Consider the following 21,174-nt stretch of genomic DNA (forward strand, 5'->3'; position numbering starts at 1 on the left):
CTCGGTCATCATCATCATCTCCATCATCATCATCATCATCTCCATCATCATCATCTCCATCATCATCATCTCGGTCATCATCATCATCTCCATCATCATCATCTCCATCATCATCATCTCCATCATCATCATCTCCATCATCATCATCTCCATCATCATCATCTCCATCATCATCATCTCGGTCATCATCATCATCTCCATCATCATCATCTCCATCATCATCATCTCCATCATCATCATCTCCATCATCATCATCTCGGTCATCATCACCATCTCCATCATCATCATCTCGGTCATCATCATCATCTCCATCATCATCATCTCCATCATCATCATCTCCATCATCATCATCTCCATCATCATCATCTCCATCATCATCATCTCCATCATCATCATCTCGGTCATCATCATCATCTCCATCATCATCATCTCCATCATCATCATCTCGGTCATCATCATCATCTCCATCATCATCATCTCCATCATCATCATCACCTTAATCCTCCTCTGACTTCTTCTTCTTCATTTTCTTCGTCTTCTTCTTCTTCTTCTAGTGATAGTGGTAGTGATCTCCATTATACAAATGCTCAGAACTTTCTTATCATTCATTCAATCTTATATGTAAACCTTCATTTATCTGCTTCCTTGATTTTTCTCTTTCGCATGTCTTCGACTTGTTTCTGGTGTTTCATTCTCCTCTTAAGTATTGAGGGGAAAATGGAGTAAAACGGTCAAAAACGGTTTCCCTCCTCCTCCTCCTCCTTCTTCTTCTTCCTCAGTAGTTAAACTAGTCTAACTAGACAGGGACTTTTTAATTGGTCTTAATTGGTCGTTTTCTTCATTTTCTTCTATCGCTTATATCGTAAGCCGAAATCTGGGTTATTAGGAAAGGGGGCATTTTCAGAGGACTATAGTTCATTTTCTGCTAAAATGAAAAATCCGCTGTTTCAGAGGAGTTTTTTCATTTTTTTGCCCTGACTGAAATTAAAGGGATACTTTAGGTTGAAGATATTTACATCTCAATAAATAGAATAAAACTCACAAAGCAAAATGCTGAAAATATGATCAAAATCGGATAACAAATAAGGAAGTTATTGAATCTTAAAGATTTGCATTATTCAGGTGAAACATGCAGATCTAGTATGTCTTCATCAGTATTCATTAGGTGGGCTGATGATGTCATATCCCCACTTGCTCTTTTTTTAAATCTTATTATATGAAATTAGGAATTTATTTAAAAAAATCTACCATTAACTAAAAACAATTGGATTGAGAACTAATTAAGTGCATTAGATATCTGTTGCTGCAACTTATTTCGTCATAATGGATGCAGATCATTTCCACATGTATGAAAAAAATGAAACAATTATGATTTCATGTAAAAACATAAGAAAAAGGAAAGTGGGGGATGTGACATCATCAGCCCACCTAATGAATATTCGGGGAACCGAATATTCATGACAACGTGCATGTGACATTTTCCACAAAATATTGCTAAAATTTGAAATTCAATAACTTTGTTATTTGTTATCCGATTTTGATGAGATTTTCAGCATATTTTCGGTCTACAGTACTTTCCTGCATTAAACACCAGAGGGCGCGCTAATCCAAATAGCAATTTCTTGCCTAAAATCTAAAATTGGAAATGCTGTCAATAAATTAATGGTGTCGTCTGCTCATTTGCTGTTGTTCTTCATCTAAACTGTGCTCTCGTTTGAATAATCATGCAAGGAGATTGGTGGTTATCGAATAATTTTGCTTTATCAAAAGATTCCCAGCAATCATCTGACCAAACAGCTTGGGATTCTGCTGTCGCAACTCCAAGTGTGGTCACGCTCACTGTCCACCCGGTCACGGACACCAACCCCTACAGTTCGGGCAACCGATCGGGGACCGGTCCGTTGGCTTCTGGGACACCTCCACGGCATTGGCCTTGCAATCGAAGCACGGCATTGCCATTGCCATTGGGCGTTGCTTCTTCTACATCGCAACTCATCCTTGCTGCTCAACGGCGAAAACGGCTGCATTTCAACCAACAAAAGGCACAAACCAGTAAGTAAGACCTTCACCTGGACTGGGACCAGGGCAGGGGTTGGGTGGCGGCGAAATGTGGGCCCTAAATTAAAAGTAAAAAGTTAGCTGTTCTTGGCGTTGCCGTGAGCCCGCCCGGCCGCCCGGCCGATGAGGTGTGAATGGTTAACGTTGACGTTGTTGTTAACCTAAGTTTAACATTAGTTCTTTACAAAAGACTTTAGATATTTTTATGCCAAAAAAAATTGAGTCAAAATGTTTTCAAGTAATACTAATTAACTGTGTATATTTTAAAGTGTTTCAAAACAATGAATGTTTCTGCCATTGGCATTGCTGATTGCAACTTTTGTCAGACTCTTTGAGTTGAGTATTTACATGTAAGTCACAAACTGCAGTGCAGGCAGATTTGATAATGAGCGTGTGACTGTGTTCACAAAGTTAAACTAAGATCTTTTTATGTGAGGGCTAAAACCCGATCTTGATTGATGGTATCATTTTTAAACGGCCCCAACCGTCCTATTCCTTTCCCTTATTTCTTTCAAACCTTCAGTCTTGACCTACAGGTCTGTTTTTCTTACTAGTTTTCTCCTTTTCAAACAAGACATTGCCACCATTGTAAAGCCTAAAAGCAGTGAAAAGACTTTTAAAAAAAGGTTTATATTTAAATTCAAGGACAAGTCCACCCCAACAAAAAGTTGATTTGAATAAAAAGAGAAAAATCCAACAAACAACACTGAAAATTTAATCAAAATCGGATGTAAAATAAGAAAGTTATGACATTTTAAAGTTTTGCTTAATTTCACAAAACAGTTATATGCACATCGTTGGGCATGCAAATGAGGAGACTGATGACGTCATCCACTCACTATTTCTTTTCTATTTTATTATATGAAATAGGGAATATCCTATTTTTCTCCTTGTCAAGTGAAACAACGATTAATTCCTCCCTGAACATGATGTGGAAACAGTGGAATGGGCATTGTTTAATACTATATGATTCAGTCAAGTTGGTCCTTATTGTCAAATCTATAAAAAATTAAATATAGTACCCGGTATACCCGGTAATTCAAACAATAAAAAACAAAAGAAATAGTGAGTGAGGGACATCATAGACTGTCTCATTTGAGTTGTGCATATCACTGTTTTGTGAAAAATAAGCAAAACTTTAAAATGTCATAACTTTCTTATTTTACATCTGATTTTGATGAAGTTTTCAGCATTTTGCCAGTTTGATTTTTGTCTATTTATTCAAATCAACATAGTTGTTGGGTGGACTTGACCTTTAAGAACATATTACTGTAAAGTTAGATGTGAGAACTGAGAAGTCAACAAAATCTATTTGAATTGATTTATCATCCAATAAAAAAAAAAAAATTATCAGACCTTCTCTTGAAACACACATTACAGAATACCGGTAATTATCGGCCAGTCAGTTATCTGTAGTGTTGATTTTGAAAAAGCTCTTCTCTAGGTCTAAGACACTAGGTCTACAACAAATTGTTGGAAACTAAAGAAGGTCAATTTTAAGTCACACTTTGTAACAGCTCCCAAGAAAAGGAAATCATTTTGCCTATTATTATTAGCTACACAGTATAGGTCTTTTTACTCAATAATGTAAGTCGGTGAGGGGGTGGGGATTCATCTGTAATCAACTGCATCTACATGTCTTTACTGGCTAGTATAAAACTGGAGTCATCATGGCCAAGATAGTTGCTCAAGCTCACCAAGTTGCACATTGCATCCCTCCAGTAGTAAGAGTGATTCACTCCCTCCCTGATTTTTTTTTTTTCACTTCGACTTTTACTGTGTATGGGAAAAAGTCTGTGATTTGAAATTCCTTCCCATTTATTCCTTTTCCAATGAAGAGAAATTAGGTTTTGGTAGTCAGCCCGATATCATTGAACCTGATTTGACGTGGACCAGTTTCTTTGAACATCGCAAGACACATCCTGGGTAAATCATGCATGCACCTGTTAGTTATAAAATGTTCTATCAAAATTCATATGTGTTGTCAATGGCACTGGAGCACAAAGGTTTATGATCAATTAGAATTGTTTACTGATCCTGATTTGTTGAGGATAACTGGCAATATTAAAGCGATTCATTAAACCAATTTGTGATAGAGCCCAGTTGACTTTGCTACTTTTTGCTGTTTTAGTGTTTCCTGTTAATTTCTTCTTGTGAGTTTTGATATGTTCTTGGTTACTCTTGAATTTGTTTAGTTTGTTCAAATATATTTTTTTATTTCATATACATTGTATATGCTATATAGTATTTGTTTATTTTGTTTGCTAACTATTGATGTCAAAACTTGTAGTCTCGTTGTTGGTGTTTTCTTTGGTAAAGGCGCATACCATTCAGATGTATGAATATTCACGCCTATGATTAATTTGCCATATTTTGCGGGTATAAATTTGTGATGTATGAAATGGATCAGCACTGCTTTAAAGGCATTTTGTAGGAGCTCTTGAAAGGCGGATCATCACAAATCGTTGATTGTTTGAAAGGTATTTTCTGGCCAACCTGGTTCAGTAATATGAACGGGCTTCTCAGCATGCATGTGATTGCTGATAAAAAGCAAGCACTGCCTAAGCCCCCCCCCCTCAATACCCAACCAAGAGAGACTGTACAAGGTAGGTACATGTAGTTTAAGGTCAAGTCCACTCCAGAAGTTGATTTAAATCAATCTACATACAGTAGAGAAAAAAAAAGCACAGCAACATCGGATGTAAAATAAGAAAGTTATTAGTACATGTAATTACTTATTACATTATAAAGTTTCTCTTATTTTTCAAAAAAGTAGTTATCTCAGTGACATACATATTGAGTCAATGATGTTCCTCACTCACTATTTCTTTTGTTTTTTATTGTTTGAATTGTACAATATTTCATTTTTTACAGATTTGACACCAATGACCAACTTGACTGAACCACCAAATGTTTAAAAACAACTAATTTCACATGTTCAGGGAGGAATAAAACTTTATTTCACATGACAATGAGGAGAAAATTAAATCATTTCATATTTCATATAATAAATTACCCCCGGTACAAAATAAATAGTGAGTTGGTGATGTCATCAATCCGCTCATTTGAATACGACCAGGATGGCATGTGCATATAACTTTTTTATGAAATTCTGCAAAAATTTATATGTCATAACTTTCTTATTTCACATCCAGTTTTGATGAATTTTTTAGTGTTATGCTTGTTGGATTTTTCTCTTTTTATTAAAGTAAACTTTTTGTTGGGGTGGACTTGTCCTTTAAGTTCTGCACTTCAACTTTGAAAAAACAGTAGACTGTTTTAAATGTTGGTTTACTTGTACAGTATGTACATGTATGCTCAGTGATGTCAAAATTGTGTAGTGCATCAGTATAAAATGTATTTTTATGAATTTCCTTTTTCGTTTAATTAGTATTACCCCCTTTTGACTTGCCGAATTGGCATCTCCCAATGTGAAAAACACTGTTACACACTTGTAGCTGTAGTAGATCAGGACCCCATTTGCTCAAAGAGTTGCGTTTTTACAATGCCACTCTTGATACATGATTGTGATTGGTTGACAGTCAAGTTGCATTTGATTATTATCTTTCTACAGTATGTACAAGCCCACTGGTGATCTGTTTGGTCTTTTGCAACCTCCCTTTAAAGATAAATTCCAGTTGTGGGAACGATCTCAAAATGACTTTTTACAGAATTTAATATATGGCAAAAAGAAGCTGCTGAAAACTGCTTATCTAATAAAAGAGAGCCAATGGAGTAAATTAGAAAGTCAAAAAGGGGCCTAAGCTTTCGATCCTAGCAAAATCTTCGTCGGAGGCAAAAAAAAAATTTAATATAATGATCACCAAAGTGTCGGTTTGTATGAAAAAAAAACATGTGCCAAAGGATTCTGGAAGAAATTGTGTAATTGCTGAGAAATAAGCAAAATAAGTGCGGATTCGGTCACTTCCATCGGGTCTTTATTCCAGCAATAATAATACACTGTCCCACGTGTGATCTGTGTTGACGATCTTCAATGTGATCGTTTGTTAGCTAGATATTATGATTTCACAAAGTTCAGTTTATGTAACTGTACCAGATCTAGATCCACGATGATATATTAATACTTAACCTTGGTTTTACAGACTTTCTCACGAAATCAGTGTTTTACTGCAACTACTGTCATTTAGCTTTAATACATTGTAGATTCGCTTCTTTAGAGAATTGTAGAGATACATTTTCAGGTCTAGAACATGCACAATGAAAAGATAATAAAATAAAAGCCAATATTAATTCAGCATTCCTTTATCTTCAAGTCCTCTTACTACTCAAAACCATAATGCAACATTCTTGAGAGGAGTACTAGTCTTAGGCCTAGATCATATCTGACAAGTAGCAAAACAAATACCTTTCCTCTCAAAACATTTTTGTTTTACATTTATATGTATATTATATGCATGTAAATTCAAAATATAGGCTCATTTTTTTCCTGTATATTAATCTCCAAAGGTATATTTTACGGCTAGTTATCTATAACAAATTACGCGCAACTTACTCCCCCTATAAAATGGAATCATGATATATTATATGATAATTGCAAACCTTGGGGACAGTGCTGAACTGTATACAAGAACGTTAGAAATCAAAATGAATTGTGACAAGTCTGTGAAGTACTGAATAAAAAGACAAGCCCAAGGTCAGACCCTGCTATTAATGAGATATAATCAATAGATAAATTGCATGAATACACAATGGTTTGGACTCATTGTGGTTGCTTTCATTGAGAGGAAACAATAGAGCATACCTCCCAACCAGAAAGATTTTATCAGATTTAGTAAGATTTTTTTTTCTTTAAGTGTGTAATTGCTACAAATAAGATTTTTCTGTGTATATGATTTGGCATTTAAAAAAAGTTGGCACGTATGAAAGAGAGAGCATATTGAAAGATTTTATCTCTGGATATGGGAGTTAGGAAGGTGGGGTGAAATTTGAGCAAAGAGAGTACAGAGGGGAAAAATAGAGATGAAAAGAGAGAGAGAGAGAAAGAGAGAAAATATAATCTTAAGATGGTCACTGGTACTGTAAATTCAAAGTGGCAGAATGGACATGTTATTTTACAATGGTATGATTATATTAGAGGTACGTGGAAGAAGCTAGCAATTCAAGGGATTAAAGAAAATGAGAGAATGCTGGTGGGACCTGGCTGGTGCATTAGGTAGAATCCCAGCACAGAATGAAAAAAAACCTTTGTATTCTGAAAAAAACAGGTGGGAATAGAATAGGTCATGAAATCACTAATTGAGGGGTCAATTAACTCATAATATTGGTTAATGTCTGAGAGAAGCAACCTTGCTTTGTGAATCTCTTGATAAAACAAACCTTCAATTGACTCCAGCACATCAAAATCAATATGTCCTATGCAACACCAGCTAACCACTTGTTGTTTAGGGAGCTTTGGGGGCTTTTGTGCCCCCTCCAAGTTCCCTTTTATGGCTGCATTCATCCATTCAATACCTGTCCCTCATGCATGGTAATGTCCATTCATGAACGATTCCAGCTCCTTTTATTTAACCACAGGTTGTCTTTGAAGGTGTTCTTTGTTTGAATGGAAGCCGTTCAGCTTAACTGGTCAGTCGGTACACAATGAGAGCGGCTCAAGAATAGATACTTCCCGTGTTGATTTGCGAATTAGTTCTCTGTTTGTTCCCATTTCAAAGAGAGGCAAGATTCGAGATCTGTAATCATTTGCAGTGGTATGGCCTAACCGTTGGCATGGTTTGTGAGGATGCTTGTAGAGTATACAATATTAACGACATCCGTACAGTAGGTCACCAACCCAAGTAAGTACCAATTTAGGAAGTATTATTAGAAGTTGTGTAAAGATATTTTATTCGTCAATTACTTTTCACCTGAAATTACTTAATGGCCAATTGTTAAAAACATTAATTTTTCAAACTTAAATGTAAATTTGAAGTGACAACTTGTTATAGTGGATCAATAAAAAAGTGAATAAGAAAATAGGAAAATTCTCATCTCTCGCATCTCGATCACCCTGGAGATTCTGAATTTTAAGTTTCAACAGGTCAATAATTGAACATGCCTGTATCACTGCACTGATGTCTCCGAGACTTTTCCCAAAAGTATATATACTCTTGAGCATGGATATTTTTCATTAGATAAGATATTTCAGTGCAAAGGCATGCCTACTGCTGTTGTGGCACAAGGTTGCAAAATTTTGCATTATCATACACATTTCACTCAGGGAAAACAATAGATACCGATTAGCAAATTTACCCCTCAAATGCTCCAAGCCCAAAGCCAAAGGCCCTGGAAAAATAAAAATACCGCCCCCCCCCTGAATTCAAGGTAAATTGCGTTATATAGAAAATTTAGGCTGGTATTTTTTAGCCCCAGACAAAAAAAAATAAAAAAAAATCAAATTTCCCCTCAGATTTCATTATTTACAATGACCAGCAGAAGTAGAAACTCTTAATACACGTAGCCGTAGCTGATAGATTCTCATTTATTTTTGTAAATTTTGTAAATGGCAAATGGAAATAATGATTTTTGGAGACTACAGATCTAGTGTAGACACCAGGTGGGTGTTTCATAAAGCTGTTCATTTAAAGTTAAGAGCGACTTTAAGAACGACTGGTGATCGTTTCTTGTGGTAAATGGTATATTCATTGGCGATTGTGTGACATGTAAGAAAGGTTCACCAGTCGTTCTTAAAGTCGCTCTTAACTTCTGAACAGCTTTATGAAATGGCCCCCAGTTCCAAAAGCCGTATTTATTGTATTCTTATTTCAAAACTCATTCAAGTGGGTTCAATTTGCACTTTGATTCATGTGCAGTATCTGAATTGATTTTTAATCTATTCTATGGGAACTTTGTTCTCACAATGTCACAATCATGATATTAGCGTTTACCAATGTGACTGAATGAGTGAAGTATTCAATGGAAATGTTTTGTCTATCTTATTCCCATCTTTTGATGCAGCACATACTGTATGCTTAATATCAGTTGCATCTCTCAAATGTCAATATTGATTTATACTTGAGATCTTTGAGTTTGGAAATAATCGGAATTATTTTCAGCTTGGAATTGTCATGGAAGGGTGTTGTTCACAGAATAAGTCTGTAAATAGCACAATTCTTGTTGGGAAAATGACATTGTCATTGGAATGTTCTTTCTCTTCATGGGAAAATTTTCTTTCGGAAGAAGTGCCCATTGTCTTTAGTGTACACGTACAGAACTGTATTTGACTGAATCTACCAGTTGGTTAATTTTTTTCCCATAGAATTAGAAATCAATATGTAGCAATCCAATGCAGGTTGTTTTCTAATATCTTTTAGATATTGATCAATGATGGTTTGAGTCGCTTCAGTGCTGTATCACCCAAATTGCAACCGCAGTTTTGACTCGGTGCCACTTGTTGCAGTCATCTCTACACCATGGTGGCAACCATGAGCGGCAGGCACCACACCAACCACCGGCACCACTCCGGCAACAGTGGTAGTAATGTTGTCACCCGTGGGGCTTTCAAGGGGTACGTGGTGACTGTCGGGGAGAACAATATCACGATCACCCGCAACTACTCGTCTATTGGTGCTCGGGATCGTCGTACCAAGGCTCGGATTGATAACCCGAAGCTGGAGAGGAGTGCGACTGTTTTACCGATCGTGGCCTCGTCCAAAAGTGCAGAGTACAACTGTAACAAGTAAGTTCATCCCGGTTGTGATAAATTTACCCTAGGCAGTATGACAGGTAATTTTTAATTGGCCGAGGCATACGTTGTATATACATGTGACGTCCATGGATGCAAGGGTCACACAGTATGCATTTATGGTTAAACGCTAGCTAGCTTTGCTGCTGTGAGCGCTAGGAGGCTGCGTTTATGCGACCTCAAGCCAGAATCATGATTTGAATCATGATTCAAAACACAAACATGAATCACAATATCACAGAATCAGCGTTTAGACGACCTTCATTCCAATGCTGTTTCTCCTCAGATTCGGGCCAATCCAGTGCGCATCACTAGTGTGCAGTTTGACAGAGGAAGTTTTTCGCACGTGTTTCGGCTCTCGAAAAATCTTTTGCTTCCAGAATTCAGTCTATACCTCATTTTGTTTACTTCTATCATATAGGGTCCATATGCTTCTATTCATCTTGTTAGTTTATCCAAAATGGTTTTCGGAAGTGAATTTCAGCGTAGATCCAATTTAATATTGATACTGTATACTCAACAACAACTGAGATCATTGTCTGTCCAGTTAATTCATTTACTAGAACTTGAAGTTGAAGACATGACCAAAAAATGAACAGTAGTGGACGATGCGATGACCAACACAGAACTTGAACATGACAAGAAATGCATGCATAGTACATAATCATGTACATACAATGAGCATATAGAGCGCCTTGAGCTTGGCAATAGTCAAACCGAAAGTAGCCCGACACAGTGAGGTCAGAATCATGATTCAAATCACGATATCGTTTATTCGAACATTTTCGTACGTGATTCTGCAGAAACGTCTTTCCAAACGCCCCTTTTTTCGTGTTTCATGTTTGTGATTCTAATCATGATTATATTCAATTTCGACTAAACGCAATCGTGATTCTGCAGAATCATGATTTGAATCATGATTCTAGGGTAAAAAAGTGGCGGATAAACGCACCCTAATACCCCTTTCATAAACCCAATTATGCGGCTAATAGCAGCATAATTTGGTCGTAAAATCGGAGGAGGACCAGAGTTATCCGCATTATTTTGATGCTGCTATTATCCGCATAATAGCGGCATCGGGACCAGATTTTGACTTTATGAATGCATTTCCAAATGATGCGGATAATTGCCATGGAGCGGTCACAAGGTCACCCTTTTCCAACACAACCGCATCGGAGGGGGCGTGTGCAGTTGTCATGACGATTATCCGCCTTTTTCAGGACGGGCGCTCGTAAAAATAGTGCGGATTATTTTCGGAGTTTGTGAACGCAATTTTTATTGAATTATCCGCATTACTCTTAGGCTGCGTTTATGCGACCTCAAGCCAGAATCATGATTTGAATCATGATTCGAATCATGATTCAAAACACAAACATGAATCACAATATCACAGAATCAGCGTTTAGACGACCTTCATTCCAATGCTGTTTCTCCTCAGATTCGGGCCAATCCAGTGCGCATCACTAGTGCGCAGTTTGACAGAGGAAGTTTTTCGCACGTGTTTCGGCTCTCGAAAAATCTTTTGCTTCCAGAATTCAGTCTATACCTAATTTTGTTTACTTCTATCATATAGGGTCCATATGCTTCTATTCATCTTGTTAGTTTATCCAAAATGGTGTTCGGAAGTGAATTTCAGCGTAGATCCAATTTAATATTGAAACTGTATACTCAACAACAACTGAGATCATTGTCTGTCCAGTTAATTCATTTACTAGAAGTTGAAGTTGAAGACATGACCAAAAAATGAACAGTAGTGTACGATGCGATGACCAACACAGAACTTGAACATGACAAGAAATGCATGCATAGTACATAATCATGTACATACAATGAGCATATAGAGCGCCTTGAGCTTGGCAATAGTCAAACCGAAAGTAGCCCGACACAGTGAGGTCATATATAATCATGATTCAAATCACGATATCGTTTATTCGAACATTTTCGTACGTGATTCTGCAGAAACGTCTTTCCAAACGCCCCTTTTTTCGTGTTTCATGTTTGTGATTCTAATCATGATTATATTCAATTTCGACTAAACGCAATCGTGATTCTGCAGAATCATGATTTGAATCATGATTCAGATCATGATTCTAGGGTAAAAAAGTGGCGGATAAACGCACCCTTAGGCGGCTAATTGGAGGATGGGTTTATGAAAGGGGTATCGATACTGTCTTCATAGAGACACAAACTTTCAATCCAACATACACATGTTTGCATAAATAGTCAAAATTATTTAAGCTTTACCAAACTTTTGAATTTCATTTGCTGTACATTCTTTGTTCCAACTGCTCTCCTTCAAGACAAAGTAAGGGATATTTGACTGAATTTGGTTAACTGAGGATTTTCCTTTATCATGAACTCGTCCAGGGGAAAAAATCATGCACAAGTACTCTTGGAATATAAAAAACCTATGCTTCATTAATAGTAGGTTGTAGAAATACAAATAGCTAGTACATTGCATAGATCTATTATACATGTACATGAAATGTCATTGACATATATGTAGGGCAGAAGTACAATCATACATGTACATGTGTAACTGTAAAAGGATAAAGTGTGAAGTGTAATATCCCTATTACACCTGTATTGTTAATCTCAAATTTGTAGCATTACAAGAATGAAACCATACAATAAATTTCAAAGTTGCTGAAAACAAGTTTGTAATGCAATGAAGATGGAGTAGATTCTCATACCAGTGCTTTCACTGATATTACATTCATTCATTCATTCATTCTTTTATTCATTCTTTCATTCATTCATTCAATTTCCTATGGCGATTTTTGAGGAGATTTCTGTGTGGCTATATTCCTATATGCAGATCATACACCCAAGCTCCCTACTTGTAGGTAGCCTACTGCCAGGGCTGTAGCCAGAAGCATTTTGTTGGGGGGTGTACCAGCTAAATTTGCCAACTATACTTTGGCTTTGATTATTCTACTTAAACCTTGGAAATTCATCCCACCCCATATTTCTTTACCTAGTCTTGCCTCTAATTTTACAAAACTTATGTGTTTGTAGGTGGTTTCAGACCGCCTCGAAGTTCGTCAGTTACAGGTATTCTCTGATCGGGAAATTTACCCCGATCAGAAAATACCAGGTATTTTGGTAATGTGAAAGCAAACTACGCGTAATTTCCCTGAAAGAAAATACCCGCTAAATAGTAGGTACTTGGCGAAATTACGAGAACTTTCGCGGGGATTTTTCCAAGGTCGCAGGTATTTTAGCAATGTGAAAGCAATTTACAGGAACTTTTAGCCCAGCGTGTTGTTGGGCGCGGGCGCCGTGGGTGGCTGCTGGGCTAGTGGTTTTGAATCTCGCGCCTTGCCTGCTTATTAGACAATACTGCGTATGCTCCTAACTTCAGGAATTTATCTCGAAAGGGTATGTTTCAGGGCGGTGTGAATGCAGGAATAATTAATGGGTATTTTTAGCCTAAAAATGTTCTCGTAATTTAACGGGGATTCTTGTGATCGAGGCGGTTTGAAACCGCCTAATAATTGTGGTATAATTTGCAAACTCACAAGCTTGTTTATATTGGGGGAGGACCGGGGGCTTAATTTGTGTGTTATTATAGCTCCATCTGTTTTGTCCTTTGTATTTTGCTGACTAGTAGGGCTCTAAGCCTGGCTACATGGACTTGGATTTGCCAACTGGTTGTCTTTACTCTATAACTCGTAACCTTCTTCGAAGTTAGAACCCCTATTTTTTTTTTCTCTCTCTTTCTTTCTCTCCCCTCTCTCCTTCTTTCTTGTTTCTCTTCCTTTCTTTCCCTCTTTCTTTTTCTCCCCTATCCTCCATTTTGCCAACTGGTACATGATTTTGCCGACTGCCATGAATGTTGGGGGGTGTCACAGTGTCACACCCCCCATACCCCCCCCCCCCTCTAGCTACGGCCCTGCCTACTGCCACTTCTAATGGCAAGGCTCTTGGACGTGAAGGGCTAATGAAAACACATCTTCTCCAAGGAGACAGTGTAAAATGATCTCTTTTTGTGGCATCCTTCGGATATTGTAACAGCAGGTGCAGAGGAAAATCAGAGTGATAAGTGGGTGGAAATAGCCATAAATAACTGATTGTTTGATTTAGTTTTGCATCTAGCAATTTCCTTTCAAAAGATCAATTTGTCACATTTGTAACAAATTAATGTCTTTTTCAAGGACAGTATGAAGAATATCATCAGGCATCATCATTCATACCTAAAGTGATAAAAATATGTTGTCATTCCCCTGCCATCTCTTACCCCTTTTATGAATTTGCGGATTTGGATCAGGCCCCCCCCCCTCTTACAAAGAGTTGCAGTTGATTGGATCAACCACAACTGTGGAAAGCCAGTAACGTCGGCATCTAAAATGCATGTTTGTTCAAAATATTTTGAATATATATTTTGTATATTCATACATCCATGGTTTTCTTAAAAATTCAGTGTGCTTCTTTTTGTTTACAAAGGATATTGTTGAAAATAAATGACAATGCTGGATTTCCGTAGAATTGCAATTGATCGGATCAATCGTAACCTTTGTAAGATGGGGCCCTGAGTACAGTTGTTCGCAAGCACAAACCTTTGGTTTTCACAATTTTCATAGTACACCGGCCCCTGTAGTGCATAATGCAGAGTCTGAAGAAGTGCTACTAGACGACGCAGCATGCAGACAGAGAGTTTGGAGTCTAGTCTTCACTCTAGTACATGGTATATTTGGTTACAGCGGGGACTTTGGGGTTTTGCTTCAATGTCAAAATCGAGTCTATGCTTGCAGACTAGATCGAATGTGGATGGGATGCGGATTATTCTAATTTATGAAATGTCAAGGACCAGATTAAGCCGCATTATTTATAAGTCTTGGAACCTTTGTTTCAAGGAGGACTCAAGCTGCACTTGATGTGCATCCATTCAAGTCAAGATTGGACTTTGATCTATGTTGCTCTTTTTGCCAATCCACTCATATCCTGTCTGCTTTAAAGGTCAAGTCCACCTCAGAAAAATGTTGATTTGAATCAATATAGAAAAATCAGACAAGCATAATGCTGAAAATTTCATCAAAATCGGATGTAAAATAAGAAAGTTATGACATTTTAAAGTTTTGCTTATTTTTCACAAAATAGTTATATGCACAATTTAGTCACATGCAAATGAGAGAATCGATGATGTCCCTCACTCACTATTTCTTTTGTTTTTTATTGTTTGAATCATACAATATTTCAATTTTTACAGATTTGAAAATAAAGACCAACTTGACTTGACAATGTTGTGCTTGTAGGATTTTTCTATTTTTATTCAAATCCACTTTTGGTTGGGGTGTACTTGTCCTTTAAGGGAGGGAAATAATGTTCTGGACTAAAATGCAGATGGGAGATATATAGTGGATTGGCAGTGGCTGGTTAGGGATTGGTAGTGAAGACGCTCTATGTTACCTTTAGGAAAGAGAGCTTCCATACAGCCAAGTTCAATCTCATCTTGGTTTTGGTTTTATGAAAGGGCTTCTCAAATAATGTGGCCTATTCTGCGGTCAAAGGTCTTGTTCTCATGCACAGGCACTGCATGGGAATTTACTATTAACTTATGATTAAGCCACACTATTTCCTCTTTTCATTCTAAAACAAGTACTGTAATGTACAGTGTAGACTAAATTTCTGAATTCATGAACGGAATTTTTATTTCTGAGCTGCATTATTCTGATCTGCAGCAAGTCTGGATAATTCGAGGGTGAATTAATGGAAGGGTTCTCCTTATCTCTTTATGAAATAGTTCTTTGGTAACATAAGTATTACAAAGCATGACGAAAAACCTCCATTTGAGAACACTATACCCCAGTTTCTTTTTCACCAATTCTCTTCTCCAAGTACTATAAGCCCGAACTGCCCCAAGCAAGCAATTTACGTATCAAAACACCTGTTTCTTGGCCTCGGTCCGAAGATAACACGACAGCCCAGCACATACAGTCACAGCAGGGGGCCACACACGATGGATTGCAACGTGTATAAGAGCCTGCTATGGAGTTCCGTGTATACACGCGGTGAAGTGCAACTTTTTTCTTCTTTCTTTCTTCCTTTCTTCCTTCCTTTCTTTCTTTTCTTTCTTTCTTTCCTTCTTTCTTTCTGTCTGGCTGGTTTTTTTTTCGAACGTTAGGACTGTATCAATGCGCGAGTGAACGGAATGCATCCCCTATTTTCTTGCTGGACGGACAGAAACTATGGGATGCATCGCAGCGTTGAGGGCGGTTCCTGCATGCAAAGCATACTGTAATTTTTATTCACTTATTTTCCTTATTTCGAGGTCGATTTTCTTCGTTCGAAATTGAAAAAGGACTAATATTGGATGTCTGAATACAATATGCCTTTAAAAACGTGATTAAATATCGAATACAATAATTTCATTCCGAAGGTCCTTCTACAGGCAGAGAAGTCTTACGTAATAGCACAGCTGTTGTTTATCATTTCGTCCTTGGCTTTACTGGCCTGTGGATTACCTGGCCAAGATGGGTTTATCGGGGCTTGGAAATGTTCAAATGAAAAATGGGGTCTAAAACCGCAGTTTGCGATCCGAACTGCGGTGACGCCTCAAATGGGGTATTTTCGTAATGGCAAATCTTAAAGGAAACATATTTATCCCAATTTTCCATTACATGTGTACTGAATGCAAGTTTGATTTTGATGATTTTGCAATGAAGCGTTCATGTATAAAAAAAGAAATAAAAAGTCCCAATTCTTATTTACAGATCTTGAATTGAAATGGTTAATTCTCCAAGTAATAGGTTCTTAAAATTTTCTTTCTGTTTATGATTTTCTCTTTCTACATGCAGGACACAGTAAAAAATATATGGTGTCCTTGTAAATTACCTCCTTCAGTTTTGTTAGGTCAAGTACTCACAGCAGGTGATATTTTTGTGAGGTATGCAAATAGATTAACACTTCTGTGAAACATTCCAACATGGAATAATTTAAAAGATACAAAACCTTTTTAGGTTTATTTTTCTCCAGACAATTGCAGATAGCATTTAAGATGTGTGTTATATGTATTTCCTGAGGCCTTCCCATTTTGTATCAATTTTTATTGATTTATGCAAGTTTTCCAGCTGCTCTGAAGTGTCTTTTATGCAATGATCTACTGAACACGCAGTGTCCTTTTAATTGATTGTTATTGAGATTAATACAAATAAAAGTTATTGAGACCCATGATAGTGTGCAGTTTAGCTTTTAAAATCGGCTTTTACAGCCAACAGGTGATTGTACAAGTACAATGAAGAGAAAAAATTATGGAACGTTGACATTATTTGTTATTGTTATCATCATGAATGTCCTCATCATCATCATCATTTGTTGGAAGAAATGATGCCATTCCTTAAAGGACAAGTCCACCCCAAGAAAAAGTAGATTTGAATAAATAGAGAAAAATCAAACAATCATAACACTGAAAATTTCATCAAAATCGGATATAAAATAAGAAAGTTATGACATTTTAAAGTTTTGCTTAATTTCACATAAAAGTTATATGCACATCCTTGCTGGTATACAAATGAGGGGACTGATGACATCACCCACTCACCATTTCTTTTGTATTTTCTTATATGAAATATGGAATATTTTGATTTTTTCCTCATTGTCATGAGAAACAAAGTTTTATTCCTCCCAGAATGTATGGAATTTCAATTGCTTTGAATATTTTGTGGTTCATCCAAGAGGGTCCTTTTTGTTAAATTTGTGAAAATTGAAATATTGTATAATCAAAACAATAAAAACAAAAGAAATAGTGAGTGAGTGACATCATCAACTCTCTCATTTGCATATCACCGAGTTGTGCATGTAATTGTTTTTTGAAAAATAAGCGAAACTTTAAAATGTCATAACTTTCTTATTTTACATCCGATTTTGATGAAATTTTCAGCATTATTCTTGTTTGATTTTTCTGTATTGATTCAAATCTACCCTTTTCTGGGATGGACTTGCCCTTTAATGTGCAAATTAATAAATTAATAAATAAATTTTCATTGTTATGCTAGTTTGATTTCTCTATAGTCTATAAACAAGATTCATTGGTAGCTCTGAAGACAGTTTTGAAATAGACAGTACTGCTGAAATTGATAAACAATCAGAGATGAAGGCCTAATTTTGTACTTAAATTTGCATAGCCCATCGTCAATAGACTGGAAAGAAGCTAAAGTAACTATAAACAAAAACACACACAAAAAAGGATTGTACTTGGTTCAGAATGCAATACTTGTACTATTAACTTGCTAACAAATGGATCTCAGGTGTGTTCATTAGAAGAATCGAGATTCAAGAGTTTGACAACCCATCACCAATAGAAAAGCCCATGATCCTTTGTAAGTGCCTACCAGGGTGTGACCCAGGGGGGCAGAGTTTGCCCCCTTGAGTTGAATCTCGTCCATTGATAGACAATGGGTACCGGGAGAGCTAGAAGGAATAGAGGGTTAATAGAATAATAGGCCGTTAAACTCTGTACATAACATGGGAAGGGGTACCGGTCTTTGCCTGTGGCGTGGTACGTATGAGCAGGGGGTGTAGTGAGGTGACTGTATTAGGTCGCGAGAGTTGAAACCTAAGAGCATGAAAACCCGAGACATGCTTAGTTCTTTGGAAGAAGTGGCATCAGGTGGCTTGGAGAATGCAGACGTGACATTGATATGTCTGCAAGGCCTGTGAGGAACAAACTTTGCTGTTGTTTTTGGATTACATCTTTGCTTTGGTATTGCAGCACACTGAAGTCATACACCATCTGGGGCTGGTTGATTGATTATGATCAAATGATTGTTCTGCTTCGTAAGCTCATTCTTATCGCACATAATCCTATCTTTACGCATTGACAGCGAACAGCAGACAAATTTGCTGAAGCATACAGCATCTACATGGGTCATCGCATGTGAATTTGTGTATAATTCATGAAAGAAGACAGCGAATGACTTGTACATGTTCAATGTACCGACATACATGTATTCATCCCTTATAGTGTGCAATACGTCACATTTTATTTGAAGAATTTGACATCTTGCTGCCTTTTTCATGATTGGAGTCAAGTTTGTTGGTGTATTTCTACAAACAAAGCATTAACTTTTTGCTTGCCTTCATGTTATGATAGTGCAATATATTCATATCCCTGCAAGTGCAATAAGATCACTGGAATACTTGACAGCATACAATTTCTACTGCTACATCAGACATTGAGGCAAAGCTGCACAACTTTTTTCAAGACCAAGTTGTGGCTGGGATGAAGTGACCCACAATTAGCACCGTCATCATATAAAAATTTTTCATCAGAGATTATCTTCACTAGTGTGCTTCTCACCTTAGAATTCAAACCAAACACTTTAAATTGGTACGCCTCGATCTGGATTTATATATACTGCGGGACCAATTGGTGTAAATGCAGCCGGTGTACACATGCATGCTATCCTTGTTGTGGTATAGCTGCCTTTGCTTTGTCTGAGTATCTTCATGAATCAGCATATTGTGCTATGGTTGAGAACTTCCTCAAAGAAATTGACCATGTTCTTGTTGAGGTGAGCTGGATCAACTTTTCTGCCCGTCTTTGACTTTGTAAATATTCAAAAAGTAAGAAATGTCATTCATCATGAAGATGCCATACACTGTAGGAAGTAACAAGAAGAGTGTCAGGAATGAACCTACAATGTTTGAATGCTAAACATATTTAAATCATAAAAACCTGGCATTATTTCTACTACAAACATGCCCAATGATCAGTCAAGGCAAATAACAATCCAGACATCTCAAACTTTGATTGCCAACATAATAGGAGACTCGAAGGCTGTGTCCAGACAGCACTGAGATTGTTGTCAGTACTCTGCACCCATGGTCTTATCAACCCTGTGTTTACCTATTGGGTAATACTGTTTGAACTTGGCTAGTTGTACCCTCCTGACCCTGCATCATGTTTCGCATGACCTATCGTCACCGGGATACCCTCAGCGCGGGTAACTCGCCCCACAAGGTATACTACACCATGGAGGGAGGCCGTCGGGTGGTTACTGGTATGCCAGCTCTAACCATTGGGTAAGTGTGATCTTGGTTTGTAATTTATTGAAGATGCTGTCAGGTAGGAATTAATATGATTTGGTTAAATGCATGTCAATCACTTTGATCTAACTTACATAAAAGAAATCCAATCATGTATAACAATAACATAACAACAAAAATGATAGTGGATGATAATAATGCTTTAGGAAATCCGCACGCGAGCAGCTTTTCCATCTATGAATCCTATAAAATGCCATTTATTCAGGAAATTATATCATCAGAATCATCATTCTTGGTGCCAGTGCAAGAATGGGAATACATGTATCCAAGCCAGAAGTTTTGTTCTGCCTAATGTACATGTGTAGGCTCAACAACAGTCTGAACTTCAACTCCAAGTAAAAATGGAATAGTTTTGTATTCAAATGATCTTGTTCTTTGTGATTTGTTTTTCCATTTTTGAATGCCAGTCTCAGAGCTGCATTTTACTACATCAAGGAAATGTAGAGGTTCTTGGCACATATTGTATATTTTGGCTCTTCAGTTGATTGATTGACAAAATAGAAGCCCTTTGAGCCCTTCGAGTTTAATCCTCTTATCTCATCCTTATTATGTTTAAGTGGTCTTAAGCCTTAAAGTAGATCATTTTGAGTCTATTATAATTGATGCCTCTCAGAAAAATGTGTTAATCCCTTTCTCCCGCTATGTACTACAGGCCTACACTGTACATGGCCTGTGCATCAGATGACATAAGATAAACGTTTAGAATTCAGTTCAGATTTTAACTCAACTTTTTGATACAGCAAACTGTCTATTATTTGGGAATTCCATGTTGATTCTTTGGGCACCGAATCAAAATCATGGTTCATGTAAAATATCAAAATTTATCCAATAAAATCAAGGAGTTGGTTACTCCTTGATGAAACATATCATAAGTCATCAATCCTAAATCTCATCTTGTAAGGAATACACTTTGATATTTACATGTATACATGTATGAATTGAGAAGTGATATTCACTCTAAATGGGTTTGCCAAAATTGAAAATGGGCTAAAATAATTAAAGGAGAATGAAACCCTTGAAACCAGCTGAATCCATATCAAAGAGAAAAATCTAAGAAACATATTGTTGAAAGTTTGAATGAATAATAAGAAAGTTATGAGCAATTGAATATTGAGATCACTTATGCCATGTAGATCCTCCTATTGGCAATGCGACCAAGATCTGTGATGTCACACACGTACAACTCCCTCATTACTTTAGTACTTATTTCCATTATATTCTCACTTTTATAGAGTCTATCACAAGGTGAGATGTTCTCTTTATGAGAGGACAAGTACAGAGGTTTCACAACATTATATCATTGATGAATCGTTTGTCATATGATTAGAATGAGCAAAAAGAGATGTTTTGGGGTATATTTTCAGTGTCCAAAAGGGGAGAGTTGT

General features: G+C 37.0%; 1 protein-coding gene across 8 annotated transcripts in view; it reads left to right on the forward strand.

The window, feature by feature from the left end:
- Positions 1 to 1,604: 1,604 nt before the first annotated feature.
- LOC129281061 (uncharacterized) overlaps positions 1,605 to 21,174 on the forward strand; it is a 34,419-nt gene continuing 14,849 nt past the window's right edge. Inside the window, exons 1-3 of one of the 8 annotated variants that reach the window (XM_064112272.1) lie at positions 1,636 to 2,052; positions 7,594 to 7,856; positions 9,372 to 9,736. In XM_064112272.1, coding sequence (XP_063968342.1) covers positions 9,471 to 9,736 — 266 coding nt within the window. In that variant the 5' untranslated portion in view covers positions 1,636 to 2,052; positions 7,594 to 7,856; positions 9,372 to 9,470. Of the gene's footprint in view, positions 2,053 to 2,153; positions 2,187 to 7,413; positions 7,857 to 9,349; positions 9,737 to 18,070; positions 19,766 to 21,174 lie in introns of those variants that run through there. The other 7 variants (XM_064112273.1, XM_064112275.1, XM_064112274.1 and 4 more) reach the window with 7 other exon arrangements.

The sequence above is a fragment of the Lytechinus pictus genome, chromosome 17 (assembly GCF_037042905.1).
Source record: "Lytechinus pictus isolate F3 Inbred chromosome 17, Lp3.0, whole genome shotgun sequence".
Taxonomy (NCBI): Eukaryota; Metazoa; Echinodermata; class Echinoidea; order Temnopleuroida; family Toxopneustidae; genus Lytechinus; species Lytechinus pictus.